Here is a 14736-nt window from a genome sequence, read left to right on the forward strand (position 1 = left end):
AGTTCTTCCGGGTGTACACGTCACTGCCACGTCATCTTGGTGAATGTCAAAAGCCCAATACAAACTAGCAGTACTTGCCGGGTGCGGTGGCGCGCGCCTGTAATCCAAGCTATCGGGAGGCTGAGACTGGCGGATCGTTTGAGCTCAGGAGCTCTGAGCTGCAGCGGACTATGTCGATCGGGTGTCCGCACTAAGTTCGGTATCGATATGGTGCTCCCGGGGGAGCTCGGGACCACCAGGTCGCCTAAGGAGGGGTGCACCGGCCCAGGTCGGAAACGGAGCAGGTCAAAGCCCCCGTGCCGCTCAGTAGTGGGATCGCGCCTGTGAATAGACGCTGTAGTGCAGCCTGGGCAATACAGCGAAACCCAGTTTCTTTTTAACTTAACTTTATTTGGAACATTTGTTTAATCATTATCATCAATCTTTTGGGAACGTCTCGAGTCAGCCATTCGCTATTTTATAATTATATTTACATTATAAGCCTCAGGACAGCAGCAGCTCCTACTGGACAAAAGTAGAATTGCATCGAGCACAATAAATCACACTGCAGCCAGTTTTGTAAACGTGCCCCAACCAGTAAACCTTGTAAATATATATATAAAGAAAATATATTGAAATGTACAAAGTTAGACTATAAAGTGTAAGTCAGAGACGGTTTCTCAAACTTAGGATCAAGAGTCGAAATGAGTTGCAGGTGCACTTTAAGTTTTGTGGACTGTATATGTTATGTATGTCACTACGGTTCTACGAGTCCCGAACGACCGCCAGCATTGCTCGTCACTCAGAGCCCTGGTTTTGATCTGAGAGACTCGCTTCCGGCTCCGATCCCCTTTTATACAAGAGGATCACGTCAGCCGGAACCCTGGAAATGTCCTTTTATGAATTCTTTCTCGAGAGAGAAAAACAAAAAAAATCTACTTCCACTATTGATACACTGGCTCCCTCTAGTGGTACTTGAAGTATGTCTGCCTAAGTGTGGTTCAGTTGTATTTAACAATACTGAAATTGCTTTTAAGACTGCAATGTGCGTAAAATTGTATTTATATTTTATGTGCAATGCATTTTAATTGAATCATTTGGTTCAGTTTTTTCTATTTTCCTACATTTAAGCACATTGTTAAAGTCACTGTATTTTAATGCTGGTCATTAGAGTAGTATTTGGAGGGTTAAGAATTTTTCAGGTGCTGTTAAGTGTAAAAAGTTTGAGAACCACTACACAAACGCACACAAAAAATTCACCAGCTGACTGCGGCTCAGTCTCACGAGTGGATAATCATGTTGCATTCACGTCCGCGGGGGTTTCATGGTGATTACGCCGCTTCAATGGCTTTATCCACGAGCCTCTAACCCGTGACCGTCATGAGGATTTTACAGCCCTTAGTCCCCCCTTTTCTTCCCCCCTAGAGGTAAAAGGAATCTGGGTGGGTGAAACAAGAAATAAGACGAGGGAGCACTGAGGCGCCCGTCTCTGTAAACCAGGCAAGAGGAGGACCGCTGGTCTGCAATTGAATTATCCAATTTGGTAAGATGGCGTTTGAATTTTTGTGTGCGTTTGTGTATTCATTTGATTTTGACAGCCATGACGAGAAGAGTTGGTTATCAACATTTAATTAAGCTTACTGGTCAATTTAATTGTTTTTTTAAACCTCATTTGATGCCTCCATTAACTCTGGTGATTCCTAGACAGTGCACAATAAGGGCAAACAATCTAAAAGCTGTATCACCACTTTATGCCTCATTTAGTTCATTATTGATACTGATAGAAAGCTAACCCTAAAACAGTATTTTTTTAAATGTTTGTGGTTGTAGTTCTCACTGACATACATCCAACTGAGGGACGTTTCCAATATTTTGTCCCTTTCACTTAGCTAAATAAGGTGGTCAAAATGTTACAAACATCTGTCTGTATGATGCAATGCAGTAACACAATGAACAGTTCAACAGTACACATTATAGATTAAAAAAAAAAATAATAAAAAAAAATAAAAAATAAAAGAAGGGAAAAATGAGGCAGAATTCTGGAAATGGTGAAAAAAAATTAGAATATGATGGGAAACAATTTTTTTAAATAGCCAAATACAAATTGTGAAACTCACGTATAATTTCATTAGACACAATAAACATTGTATAAAGTTTATAATTTGGATGATTGATTATATGTTACATCTCTTAAAAAAATAATGTCAAGAAATTTGACAAACTTTAATATAGAACTTTGGAAGTAATTATGAAAAGTGTTCAATTTCTCTATGAGTTAAAATAGTCTATATAATATTTGAGTTTCACTTTTTTGCATTATATTGAAATGAACATACTTTTCTACCATATTCTAATTTATTGCGATGCACCTATATTGTATAGACATATGGGAAATACCTAAATGACTAACCCACAAAGTATTTTAGCTATCATGTGCCTTTAGTATGTGCCAGTGGGAGAGCTGACATGTCTGCGTGTTACTTTGCATTCATTTGAACCATTTAGTTAAGCACTTGTGCAAGATGAAGTGATTTGTCTCCCCGTCTGTCGCCGCAGCTTCATGCGCTGCAACAACACAGGCGGGATGCCTCGAGGAGACTTCAACATCTATTTTGCCAGCAGCCGCCGTGGATTTGTCAGAGCTGAGGAGTATGTCCCGCTTAATCCAAGCATTTTTGCTTCGGTCTGTGGCCTTTAAAAATCATAACTTGCTGGCATTCCCAAACCTAGTGGTGTGGTGACTTCATGTTGTAGATGACTGATTCGTGAGAGACTGTCAGGTGTGTGGTGCGGAATCATCCAATTTCACTTAATTGGTCCAAAATGATCCATGTATAACAAATAGCACATTTGTATACCTACTTTTTGTGACATTTATTTTTTTGGTGGTGTGTCATGTGATTTTGCCAAAATGTGTGCCATGACTCAATAAAAGGTTGGGAATCACTGTTGTAGATCTATAAATATATGTGGAAAAGTGGGTTATTCTCTTACCAGAAAGCATCTTGATGATGATATTACATTTGTGCGCGTTGTAGGGCAGTAGGTGTTGTGCTGCTGGTCATCATCCTGGCCGCTCTTGTTCTACTGGGCTGCTGGTACTTTAAGAAGAGGGGCGGCTACAAAAAAATCAGGGTGAGGCCTTCATTGTAATGAAGCAAAAATCTTCTGATGTGGTCTTCGTGGGTTGCTGAACTGTTTGTGTTCAAATATCAGTTAACTAAAGTCACAGTGCCGTGAAAAATTATTTCCCCCCCATCAAACAAATGTAAAGATAAGACAAAAATGTGTCCTAAGTAAACATAAATGCATTTTTTTAATATGGTGATTAATGAAGGGAAATAAAACCATCCAAAGCTACTTGAATAATTGTAAAATAATACTTTTTGACAAAATTAGGTTGGCCAACTAATATTGCTGCTGCTCATTTATCCGTAAGACTTATTATATTGCCAGGCGGACATGGCGTGCACGCCAGCAAGAGCAGCACAATTACCATTGAAATGAAGCACACACTAAAAAAAAAACTGGCAAAAATTGCTTCCGGAGATTCAATTTAATGATGCCAAATTCCTCCTAAATCAAAGTCTGTGCAAAAAACAAAAACAAAAAAATGTTCCAAGACAGTGTGGATGTACCTAATCATGTGTCCAATGAATGTCTTAACATTATCCTCACGCAGAGCCCCAGGTCTGGGTCGCCGACTTACACGGGAGGCCAATACTCTGAGAGCGGACCTTCTGCAGAAAACAAGATGGCGCTCACTGACTTTGGCAGCTTGCGATCTGTGGTGAGGGTCATGAGTATGGAAATACATTTTGCATACATTACACATCGCTTGTCATTGACTTCTCCAGATGCCGAATGCTCCTCCAGCCTATGAAAAGCTCTCCTCGGGGCCGCTGCCTCCTCCCTATTCACCTTAAAAACAGGACAACATGGGACAGACGCCTGCAGAAGAATGAAGGAAAACCACAGCACGAGTTAACCTGATGCCACCATCAATGTCATTTTTTTTGGTATCTAACATTTCCAATGCAAACTGTGGTTTCAAACAAGGATTAAAAGCACTACCGCAAGGAGTCTTTGCAGAACAAAGTACCCCAAACACCCACTGAACACAGATGCATTGTTTATTTCCACGCTTTGACCTCCACATTTGTTCCATGAACCTAACAAACAGTTGCCAAATCGATATGGTAGAAAATAAATACAAAGTGACTGCAAAACATTTTACATGGGCTCAAACGTAGTACAAATCCAACAAGTTCTATTTACATTTCCTACCATGTAAAACAGTTTTTCAAACTCTTACAAAACAGGCAGAAGTGTTATGTCCCATGAAACAGTTAAAGTAGTAGCAAGTTGTACCAATGAACCTTATCAACGACTTTGCTTTTAAAGCACTAATGAAAAAAAAAAAGAAATAAGATGAAACCCATTTAACCCCCTTCCCCCCAATTGTCATGACTGGCCATGGAGTCCAAAACTCCTGAAGTCCAAAAGAACAGAACATTCATTAACCTCAGTAGTAATCAAATGACAAAAAAAACAGTCTAACCAGAGGGTCTGACCCTACTTTTCTTGAACGTTAGAGAACAGTTTTAACAACAAGTGCATAAACATTTCAGACTCATGGTCTCAGTTATTTGGTTGACTTTGTGTGAGCTGGTGACGCCAAGCGCCGCTGGAACTATTTGGGGTGAGAATCCGTGCAGCCTGTTTGGGGTACACGTTTGGCTCAACTGCCTTGGTACTGGACCGAGCTCAAAATGGCACCATCGGGACTGATGAGCAGCTTGTTTGCTACACTGTTTGCCATACCCAAGGGGGATTTCTGCAAAGTGGGCTGAACCAGGGTCTGATTGGTCAGGCCGATGGGGTTTGTGGTCAGCAGTGTGATTGGCTGAAATGTAGTGGCGGTTGGAGATACCACACAAGCCGTTTCCAAAGCATCTGCGGTGCTTTCGATTGGTGTAGCTGTTGAGGTGAGTATGTTGTGGGTTGCTGGCATTAATGAGCCTGTGAATACTTTGCGAATGACTGACGGCACCTGCTTACAGCCCGAAGCGATGCCAAGGCCCGGATGAGTCATAGGTGGTGACGCCAAAGGCGCCTGTATGCACGAGTCCCTGGTTGTGTCTGGGAGGGAGCGGGGAGGGGTGATCGAGCTGGGCAAAGACGATAAAGGAGCAGGCAATTGGGGCAAAGATGATGCGTTTATAGGGGTTTTGGCGGTGGAACATCCAGCATGAAGCGGTCTAAGTGCAGAACTAACACCAGACACGTGAGCTGCTTGTTTGGCTAACTGAGGGGGGCTGGTTAGCACAGAGGCACAAACCTGTGAACTCTGCACAGATACGAGACTTGAGCTAGGTGGTAAAAGTGCTGATCCCTGGACGTTTGCTGGGCCAACGGCAGGTGTGCATGCCGCAAAAGGTGAATTCACGACTGGGACATCGGGTAACCTGGCTTGGGATTTGGGTAAAACTGGTCCTTGAAGAGCTATTGGACCTTGACTTGCTCCTTGCAAAGGAGTTGCTGATCCAATGCTTCTAATGGTGGCATTAGGCACTTTGTGTGGAGAAGGGCTAGAGATGATGAGCACGTGGCTACCTGGAGCTAAGCCCTGGGGAGGAACGACAAAACAGGTATTGTTCAAAAGGATCTGTGTGCCGGCGGGAAGGGGCTTCGGGGTGTTGATGACTATCCTCTGCTGGGTATTGTTAGCCCCAATGGCAGGGCTCAAGGATTGCGTACTGGCGGTGACGACTGAGGAGAGATGAGATTGGGTTTTATTGAAAGCTTTTTGATGGGGCGATATAATTGGGGTAGCTTCTTTAACTAGCGCATGTGAGGGCTGAAGAGCAAGGGCGGGCATAGAGGTTGCGTTTGGATTACCCTGCACGGTTGAGGTTATCTGAGCAGGAGAGTGGCTGGCCAGTATACCTGTGGGCAGACTTGGGGCAGGATGAGTAGCAGTAGTAGAAACAAAAGATCCTAGTTGGGAGGATATTGTGAAAGACTGGGGTTGGGAGTTTCTGGTCAGAGTAGCATTGGCGACGAGCTGGCTGAGACAGCTCGTGACAGTAGTGGACTGTCTGAATGGGGCCGACTGAGTGGTGGTTGCTGGTGAACGTCCTGTATCTGAGAGAGATGCCGGTGTGCTTGTGGAAGTGCAACGTGACAGGGCACCGATGGTCTGTCCAATGGTCGTCGTCATCCCAGACAAGTGGATCTGAAGACCTGCAGACACACAAGATGTAAAGTTTACTTATAAAGTAAGAAATTCAACCAATCAACACAATGTAAATCAAATTCACCTGTCGGAAGGGTGATATTCGTTCCCTTTGACAGTGCATTTGAGTCAACAGCTGAGTTTACTCCAATCTTCAGAGACTGATTTGATAATGATGTCGTTATCTGTCCATTAATCCCTGCTGTCGTGGCCTGCTTTGGAAAACTTCCCACTAAAGCACTGGACGCTGTTGCAGGGGTTTGGTTCATGACTATGAGTCGTGTACCAAGAGGCGGATTTGTAGATGAGTCTTTTGGGACAGCTACAGTAGAGGCACAGGAAGAGGAGGAGGAGGGATTAACCAGGATGAATTTTGAAACTTTGGGTTGCTCCTCTGTGTTGGTTCTCTTCAAACCTGGCTGACCAACTACCTCGGGTTGTGCAATACCATCAACAGTACTTTGTACCACCGGAGAATGGGTCGCTAATGTCTGTGAAGGGTGGTAAACGTTTCTTTGAACTGTAGAAGCATCTGATTTGTGGGACCCTGGAACCGAGGAAAAAGAAGTCAAACTTCTTGGGCCTGTAGGATTTCTGATGGCAGAGGACTTTAATACTGAAGGAATTTGCTTCTGAGGTTGCGCTACAGGGACACTAGCCACTGTTGGGATGGGAGAAGGAATCTTCTGTAAGGGGACAGAAGAGGCCTCCGCACTCTTGGACACAAGAAAGGCTTTAAACTGAGGTGAAATGGTGATGATGGGACTGCTGGACAAACCATCAAGTGCATTCTGGGCAGATGATGTCTGGATTTTGACAATGCCCGTGTTGCCTCCTCTTGTCGTTACGAGGATTGACTGTGAATCTCGTATGCATATTGTCTTAAGTTCCTGTTTATGTTCTGGGGGATTAGGGGGCACAGTAGAAGCCAAAGTGGTCGTAGATATGCTGGATGAAAGATTTTGATGAATATTCTGTGAAGTGCTTGATTGGAAAGACTGTGCAACCTGGAATCCGGGTGTGTTTTGGGTCCTGTGCTGCTGATAAGGCGGGGAAGAAAGGGATGGGGTATTCGCTATCCGGGCATCCTTCAGAGGAGCCACTTGCTGAACATTGCCAGGAATTGTAAAGCCTGACACACTGGTGGACAAGATCACGGGTCCCGTTGCCTTTTGCTCCTTGGATTTTTGAATGACATGTTTGGAAGGCACAATCACCACCTGCTGCATGATCTTCTCCTGTCTGATGTAGTCACAAACAGATTGCACAGATCTCTCGGCTGAATTGCTTCCCCCTTTCCTGACAAGTTGATCCCGCCCTTCTGGAACCTTAGATACCACTTTGAGTGAATTTGGCAATAAAGTCTGGTTTTGTTTAGCTAAATCTGTTGTCAGAGGAGCTTCTGCCATTTTGACCATTCCCGTTTGTCTAATTCCACATTCTCCTTGTGTTTGTAGTGAGTTCTGTTCCAAAATGGTTTTAACAGTTTGTGCTTGTCGTTTTGCGCTCCCCGCTGTAGACGTAGACAAGGAGCTTGAACAGCCCTTGCTTTGTCTGTCAGTGTAATTAACCCCTGAGTAGTCGACAGGCCGTTTCATTAAGGTCACTTTGTTGCCCACACTTTTAGCAAGCAAGGTAGGAATGGGCGTATACCCTTTGGGCAGTCCAGCGGTAGGGTGGGCAACGTGAGATTTGGATGTCGATGAAGCGTGGACTGGCTTTCCCACAGCCCAGTCGGTGTTGGACTGAATCATTTCACATTTAGACTTTGCACCGGTGCCCGGGGCAAAAGTGGAGACACTGTTGTCTGCCTGAACTCTTGATGCTTGTTCAGTAGTTTCCGGATGTTTTTGGTGGTTGGTGATTACAAAGGATGGTGAACTCTCTCCAACAGATTCAGCTTCAAAATCCCTGGTGCCTGTTAAAATAAATCAAATATAGAAATGAGGCGCTACTGCTCAATAAGAAAATTATGCATACATTTTATTTAAATGCTCAAACTGAAAATGTTCAATAAACTTGATCAATTATCTTGCACACCAGATCTAATGGTAAAGAGATTACCTCTAGTCCAAAGACCTCTGGGAACCACATGTTCCAGTTCATCTTCTGATCCTTGTTGGCGATCCAATAAAGAAATATCTTCATCGTCCGATGACGACGACGACGACGATGTCAGACACTCCTCTCGCACAAAGTTATTGTACTCTGGATGCTTCTTGAAATCGTCAAACTCCTTCTTCAATCGAAGCCTTCAGAGGAGACAAGAGTGGTGGGAAAGGAGTACGTTTTTTGCTGCTAATTTGAGGCCAAACCGCAGGTCTCAATAATGAATTTTTGATACAGTCATTCATTATACCTGTTTCTTTGGTAGGCCTTCACAAGTTTTGGTTCCCAGGGTGATAGCTCATTCAGTAGTCTGATTAGAGTGCTGTGAAGGTCTTTCACAGCTTCTTTTCTTAAGTACCACCGATCCTGCCCATTGAAAAGCAAACAAGAAAGAATGTCTCGGTTATTATTTTCTTCACACTATGCATGAAATAGGACTTGGTCACCTACCAATTTATTTTTTGTGCTCTCCAGGTGGTCCAGCTCATCTTCTGTTTTGCTGATAAGCACTCGCAACTCTTGCAGACTGGTGCAAACCAACTGCGAAGAAAGATTAAGAAAGAGTAGTTGTAAAAAAAAATAAAGAAAAATAGAAAGAAATACAGCAACATGAACATTACTGTAGTTAATACTCCAGCAAAAGCAGTCATTTATCGTTTGTGACTACCTTAAACGATGGCTCAACAGAAGGTTCATCTTTGATTTTCTTTGTAGATTCAACCCTTTTCCCTGAAAGCGTGAAATCAGACGATTGAGTCAAGAACCTACACATTTTTCTACAGAAAAATACATGGTATCACTAGTGTACCCTTACCAAGCATTAGTAAAATTAATATTTTAGAAAATTATCCAGGGGGTTTTCTGTTCTGTTCCTGTTTATGGTCATTTCAGATTTTTTTTTTTTTTTACTAATACAGTATCTGGGTACCAATTTGAATTTTTTTCCCCTTTGCTTATATTCCCCAGCACCATTTCGGACTATGTATTTTATAGAACTCAAATGTACACTTAGAGCAAAACTGAACAGGCCTCATGTGAACAACAATCCTTTTCTTACCTTCTTTTTGTTTTTTCATTTTATGTTTCCTCTGGATGGTTGTGGTAATTTCCTGTATTTCTGATTCAGCTGCCTCAACGCTTTCCACTTGCCGAGACTGACCCCTGCCTCGCTTTTTCTTGCGCTTCTTTTTTTGGGACCACATTTTGTCGGGGACCTCGTCTTCATCGATGGAATTTTGCGCATGGTGGCTGGGCGGGCAGCTGCAGCCTCGCCGCACCGATTTGGCAGTTCTGCGACATTCCAAACAGGGCGATAATTGGTTGTGTCCCGTGCTCAGGTTTACTCCCTCCATTTTGATCTCCGAGGGTTTGCTTGGTGAGTATGTGGTGTCTGCAGAGCGAGCAGGTGACCGACCTGTGTAGGTGTGTTCCCCTACATTCAAACAGGGATTTTGAGTCTCTTCCTTAATGGGACGTACAGAGCCCAAGGAAAGGCCCTCTTCTAGTGTTTTGGATCGAGTTTCTCGCTTTATGTGTTCTCTTAACACAAAGTAGCTAGTGCGACAATTTTGTCTTAACTCATCACTGGAGTCTCCATCAGACGAGTCTGACTCGCACCTTTCTTCCTTCTTCGTGGGCCAAAACTTGAACCTTTCGTTGTGTTCCTGTCCATCCCCGTTTTCCCTTATAAAATACTTCAAAGTCTTCCCCAAATCACCAGAGGTGTCTATGTGCCTTGCGCTTCCAGAATATCCCTCCTCATCTTTCAGCACGTCCGAATTGTCAGTGAGTACATCAACCCGTCTCACCAACACTGGAGGGAAAGGAAAAGCAGGCGGTGTGCTGGGGCTCTGGCAGTAGATCCTCAAGTCTGCCCCGCAGAAATGAGGGAAATGTATGTAGGCGTTGTCCTTGCTGTCATAGCCCAAAATGGACTCCCTGCATTCGTGTATGGGCTGGGCCAGCACGGCATCCTGAACATCCTTCTGCGTTTCATACACATGGTCGCACATTCCCTTGAGAAGCCACACTCGCTGGCGGAAGGGCAGCAAGTGGAACGGTTTCTCCTCCAAGGGGCTCGCCTCACCCAGGTTGCGGAAAAACTGGTGACAAAGTCCAAGTTGCTCAGCCCGAGCCACCTGATCGCGGGCGCCCCCGATGCTCAGGTACCAGCCCTTGACACGCAACCTAAGCTCCGCCTCCCAGCGGCGGTACGGCAAAGCTGGCCGGCGGTGTAGGGTGGCCCGCCGTTGCCAGGGCGACAGGAGGGATGACATTATCTTGGAGAGGAGGCTGCTGCAACGGGGCAACAGAAGACAGCGCTCCAGCTCGAAGAAGACAATCTCGGGAAGGTTGAGCACTGTCTGGGCCAGGCACAGGAAGTGGCCTATAGCGGGAAGTTCCCACAAGCTGTCGAACGTGTGGGGGGAGGCCTGCGATAGCAAAGTCTGCTCCCACTCTTCCACAGCCTTGGCAGACATTTCTTCCGCTTCTCTTTTCTCCAGCTCACGTTGCCTGGAAAAATAACAATGGCTTGTTGATAGAATCCCAAAAATATTGATTTACTACAAATTAAGTATCTGTTCATATATCTATATTAGTGATGTATTAGTGACAGGCAGAACTATTAAAGGGGCTTCGACTAGATATCAGAAGTTACCTCGGTAACTACCAATCATACAACAGAACACCAGCTTTGTGTTCAGCTGAACACACGGATTTCACACCGAGTGACTGAAAATGTGTATATTGAATCATTATTTGATTCATTTCATTTTCATTCATCTGTTCCAGCCCCCACTGGAGCTGAAATCTGCTTACCTCTTTTCTTCCTTGGCCCTCTGTTGCTCTTCCATTCTGAGGGCCTGCACCATGACCGACTCATGGCCACCGACAGTGATGGTCGCCAAGCTTCGAGATGATAATCGGCGCCTTGTGGAGGTTCCTCCCGGAGCTCGCTCCTCCTCTGTGCCAAAACGCCCCTTGGAGGTCACTGCCAACTTGGTCTTTTCACGTAGAGTCCTCATTGGACAAGTGGAGACAGGGGAGAGGAGATCACACTTACACAACCAGTTACAACATTGAAAATAAACTACTGACACATCTATTATGATTGATTTTTAACAAAGAGACTCAGCCCTGGTCAAACTCTGTAAAGCTGGTACAATTTCGAGTTCAAACTATCGTTATGTGTCAACCCACCAAGTACAATACCTGGACAATAGTGTGAGCTTCTGCTCAAGCATAATCTCCAGTTTTTGAGCCTGTTTGGCGAGCCAATGGTCCACGCCATGGTAGCGGTAGCAGTTCTCCAACATCAGCCTGAAGTCAGCCACAAACTCTGTTATGCTCTGATACTCCAGGCCAACAAACTTCTCCTCTATCCTCCGCAAGCACATGGACTGCTTGAGCCTCGCCTGACCCGGAGCGCAGACGCCACCGACGCCGCACTGGGCCTCCTGATGCCCAACGGCGTGGAGGAACAGACCGGCGATTGCCTTGTGCTTGTCCAGGAGAAAGCCGGAGAAGATCCTATAGGCTTGCTGGACCTCTTGGCTCATGGTCTCCTCAAAGTTGGTGGTGACACAGACTTCGGGGAGCGAGATGTCACTGTTGGAGAAGTCAGACATTCCATCGTTGCTGGTCGCCGGGTGGTCCCCAGGAGCGACGGAGGCGCCGTTGCTGAGACCGTCTTCGGACGCGTCAAAGTCCATGTCATCTGCGCCAGGCTTTGTCCATGCAGATCCCGAAGACATAGTGCCAGACTTGGCCCAAACCTTATAGGTGAGAGTCCACGGTGTGTTCACAGCTGTCAATCATTCTGTTGCTGTGATTGGGAATCCTAAAATGAGGCAAAATGGGGCTGTTAGTCGAGAGGTGAGCATGCTCTTGACAGTAGAGATAATTGTGGACTAGGGTTGTAAATTTTGCATGGACATTGTATTTGAAAGTTTTTATTTATTTTTATTTGTAAACAATTTAAGCATACTATTTGAACACAGGTGTAGAAAAACATGTACAATTACACTATAACAATATTCTTCATTCTTTATCATTAGTGGAAAACAACTACTGTATTACTGCAGCTTACCGAGTCAGTTGTGAAATTTTTCCTAGTGGATTATGTACGTCTATTGTACTGCTGCTATGGTGGCCAAAGGTCACACAAGAGGAAGGCAATGAACGTGGAAGTGTGAAATCATGATGCACAAACTATTTCTTTACATTTTATTTTGTATTGCTGAATGTTTTTTTATCAAGTACAATACTTACTGTACAGTGTTATTTTTTCTACTAAAGAACACTATTCACAAATGTTTGGTGGTGTTTCTTGAGGGGCTGGTATGGATTAACGGCAGCTGTGTTCACTGTAATAGGTAAATATGATTTTAGATACGAGTGCTTTATTGAACAACCAATTCTCACTTTCAGACAACATGTTCTTCATATCAAACTGCACTTGCATGAAATGTGGTTGTATTAGTCAGTTTTACACTGAAATATATTTTCCCCAACTATATTTAATAATGAAAAATATATGTAAGTTTCATATTTATAACCTATCTACCAACCTTCAATTTAGTAAATTCTGCTACTTTTTTTCCTGTAAATTCCCCTGGGACATTTCCAACTTCGAACATTTCTGGAATTTTGCGATCCTATTTTAGACTTCAGATTTCTTCACCACAGCTGCCCCTCAACGGCCTTGCGTCAACTTTTCGAGAGTCTCAAGACTTCAAGTTCTTGGGAACTGAAATATCTCAGGACCTAGAGTGGAAGGCCAACATCAACTCCATCGTCAAGACAGCCCAGCAGAGGGTGAACTTGCTGCACCTGCCGAGGAAGTATGGTCTGCTGCCACAGGGGCTTTTGAGGCAGTAGGCATTGAATTGGTTCTGTGTTTATCCATCATCCTAAGTGAGTAGTGGTAGTCCAAAGCCTACAAAGTTGGAAAAGAGACTGGGTTCCGCTTTTGTGTGACCTGGCACAAGATCGTAGGTCCTGGCACGCTGGCATTGCCGATGCTGTTCTTCAGAAGATTAAGCGGCTGAACCCAACCTGGGTGAATGCCGAAAGAATTAATCTGTCATGTAACAGTAGTTGGTTCACCGACTACTGTACTTGGGGCAAGCGAAGAGAGCCATCTGAAAACCTGTGAGGTGACGATGGAGGAGGACTCAGCCTCCATCTCTGGACCTGTGGTGGTCTTCAACTACTCGTGACAAATTCCCTGTGTTTTTACATAATTATTCAACAATTTTCTATATCACTTACCCTGATCAGGTTAAAGGGTGAGTTAGAGACTATCCCCGCTGACTTCAGGTCAATGCACAGGTTTCTACATAATTGGCCAATAAAGATGGTTCTGATTCTGGTGTCAAATAGAGGTGTTTAATGCCCCGTGCCATCATTCCATTTCAGCACGCTGCCATTTTGAGTCACTGCCATGACACAATTAATCATTCAAACGTTATGTGACGGCTCACAGGTGATATTTCTACAAGTTATCTACTCACCACAACTTTTTGTTTTGGTTTATTTCCACTTGAGCGCGCTTGAGGTTAGCAGTTAGCCGGCTAACTTAGAAAGTAAACAAAAGTTTCTTCTTCTCTCAGCCTGGTGATATGTTACACAATAAGCACACAAACACGTGAAACCAGACAACGTACCTTAACGTTTTAAACGTCTCTCCAAAATCTCACCCACAGCAAGTCTACTTTTTCCCTCCGAGGAGAATAGCGGCCAGTTTGCTATGCTAGCTACCCGCTATTGTCCACCGGACTCGGCCAGCAGTTGCTCCGCTCGGTCTCCATGGTCGCGTCGTAATGCCATTACACGTCGTTTGGGCAAAAAGTAAAGTTATGCAAAGGACAGGTCATGCCGGAGTGATGTCAGTGACGACGAGCTGACGGCTAATGCTAAAGCTAACGCAGCGAGTAGACGGGCGAACGCTCAGCGGAAAATCCGGACAAAAAGACGGCATTTCATTCGGACGAGCCATCCGGGCTAACCGACTCGGGGACGGGGGGCTTTGCAAGTACAGAGCGAGGGGTTGACAGAACCGCAACTTTTGGGGACAAATGAGTTCTCCCTTACGACTATTAATGGCATACTTTATTTCAGTGACGTCAAACGCATCAAGATCATTCGAGCCATTCGCCATTTAATCACCGGCAAAGCTTATCGGCCACCGTACTTTTGGAAAAGAATAAACAGCCTTATTTTGGCTAAATACCGACGACGGTAACATTAGTGCTTAAGCATGATGAAAAGGCAACATTAAAGGGCTTGCACACGCTGTTAAATATCAAACTCGAGCCACAAACCTCTACTTTCCCATCGCTAGATGTCGCACGTATCTCAAGGACGTCATTCAGAGATCTTCCTCATAGCAGATAATCCCTACTGTA

General features: G+C 44.5%; 2 protein-coding genes and 1 non-coding gene across 3 annotated transcripts; 2 read left to right on the forward strand and 1 right to left on the reverse strand.

Annotated features, from left to right (window-relative positions):
* Positions 1 to 76: 76 nt before the first annotated feature.
* Positions 77 to 375, forward strand: LOC147161670 (signal recognition particle RNA). The gene has a single exon (XR_015097338.1).
* Positions 376 to 1377: 1002 nt separating this feature from the next.
* On the forward strand, positions 1378 to 4098 carry mlana (melan-A). The gene is made up of 5 exons (XM_086095893.1): positions 1378 to 1522; positions 2536 to 2628; positions 3018 to 3114; positions 3662 to 3769; positions 3837 to 4098. The coding sequence occupies exons 2-5, from the start codon at positions 2540 to 2542 to the stop codon at positions 3903 to 3905; spliced, it is 363 nt and encodes a 120-aa protein (XP_085952019.1). The 5' UTR covers positions 1378 to 1522; positions 2536 to 2539; the 3' UTR covers positions 3906 to 4098.
* Positions 4090 to 14640, reverse strand: brd10 (bromodomain containing 10). The gene is given in 11 exon segments (XM_086095889.1): positions 4090 to 4729; positions 4731 to 6225; positions 6303 to 8135; positions 8282 to 8469; positions 8577 to 8692; positions 8777 to 8866; positions 8994 to 9055; positions 9384 to 10840; positions 11147 to 11347; positions 11540 to 12167; positions 13996 to 14640. Coding segments are annotated over 10 exon segments (6093 nt in total). The 5' UTR covers positions 12082 to 12167; positions 13996 to 14640; the 3' UTR covers positions 4090 to 4620.
* Positions 14641 to 14736: the final 96 nt, after the last annotated feature.

Source organism: Leptonotus elevatus, chromosome 15 (genome assembly GCF_054856555.1).
Source record: "Leptonotus elevatus isolate MCC_2025b chromosome 15, RoL_Lele_1.0, whole genome shotgun sequence".
In the NCBI taxonomy this organism is placed as follows: Eukaryota; Metazoa; Chordata; class Actinopteri; order Syngnathiformes; family Syngnathidae; genus Leptonotus; species Leptonotus elevatus.

Bases quoted from the DNA above. Each gene is read 5' to 3' on its own strand.
- mlana (XM_086095893.1), top strand. From the start codon at position 2,540: ATGCGCTGCAACAACACAGGCGGGATGCCTCGAGGAGACTTCAACATC. The intron at 2,629-3,017 runs GTATGTCCCGCT...TGCGCGTTGTAG, and splicing joins GGATTTGTCAGAGCTGAGGA to GGCAGTAGGTGTTGTGCTGC. The intron at 3,115-3,661 runs GTGAGGCCTTCA...ATCCTCACGCAG, and splicing joins GCGGCTACAAAAAAATCAGG to AGCCCCAGGTCTGGGTCGCC.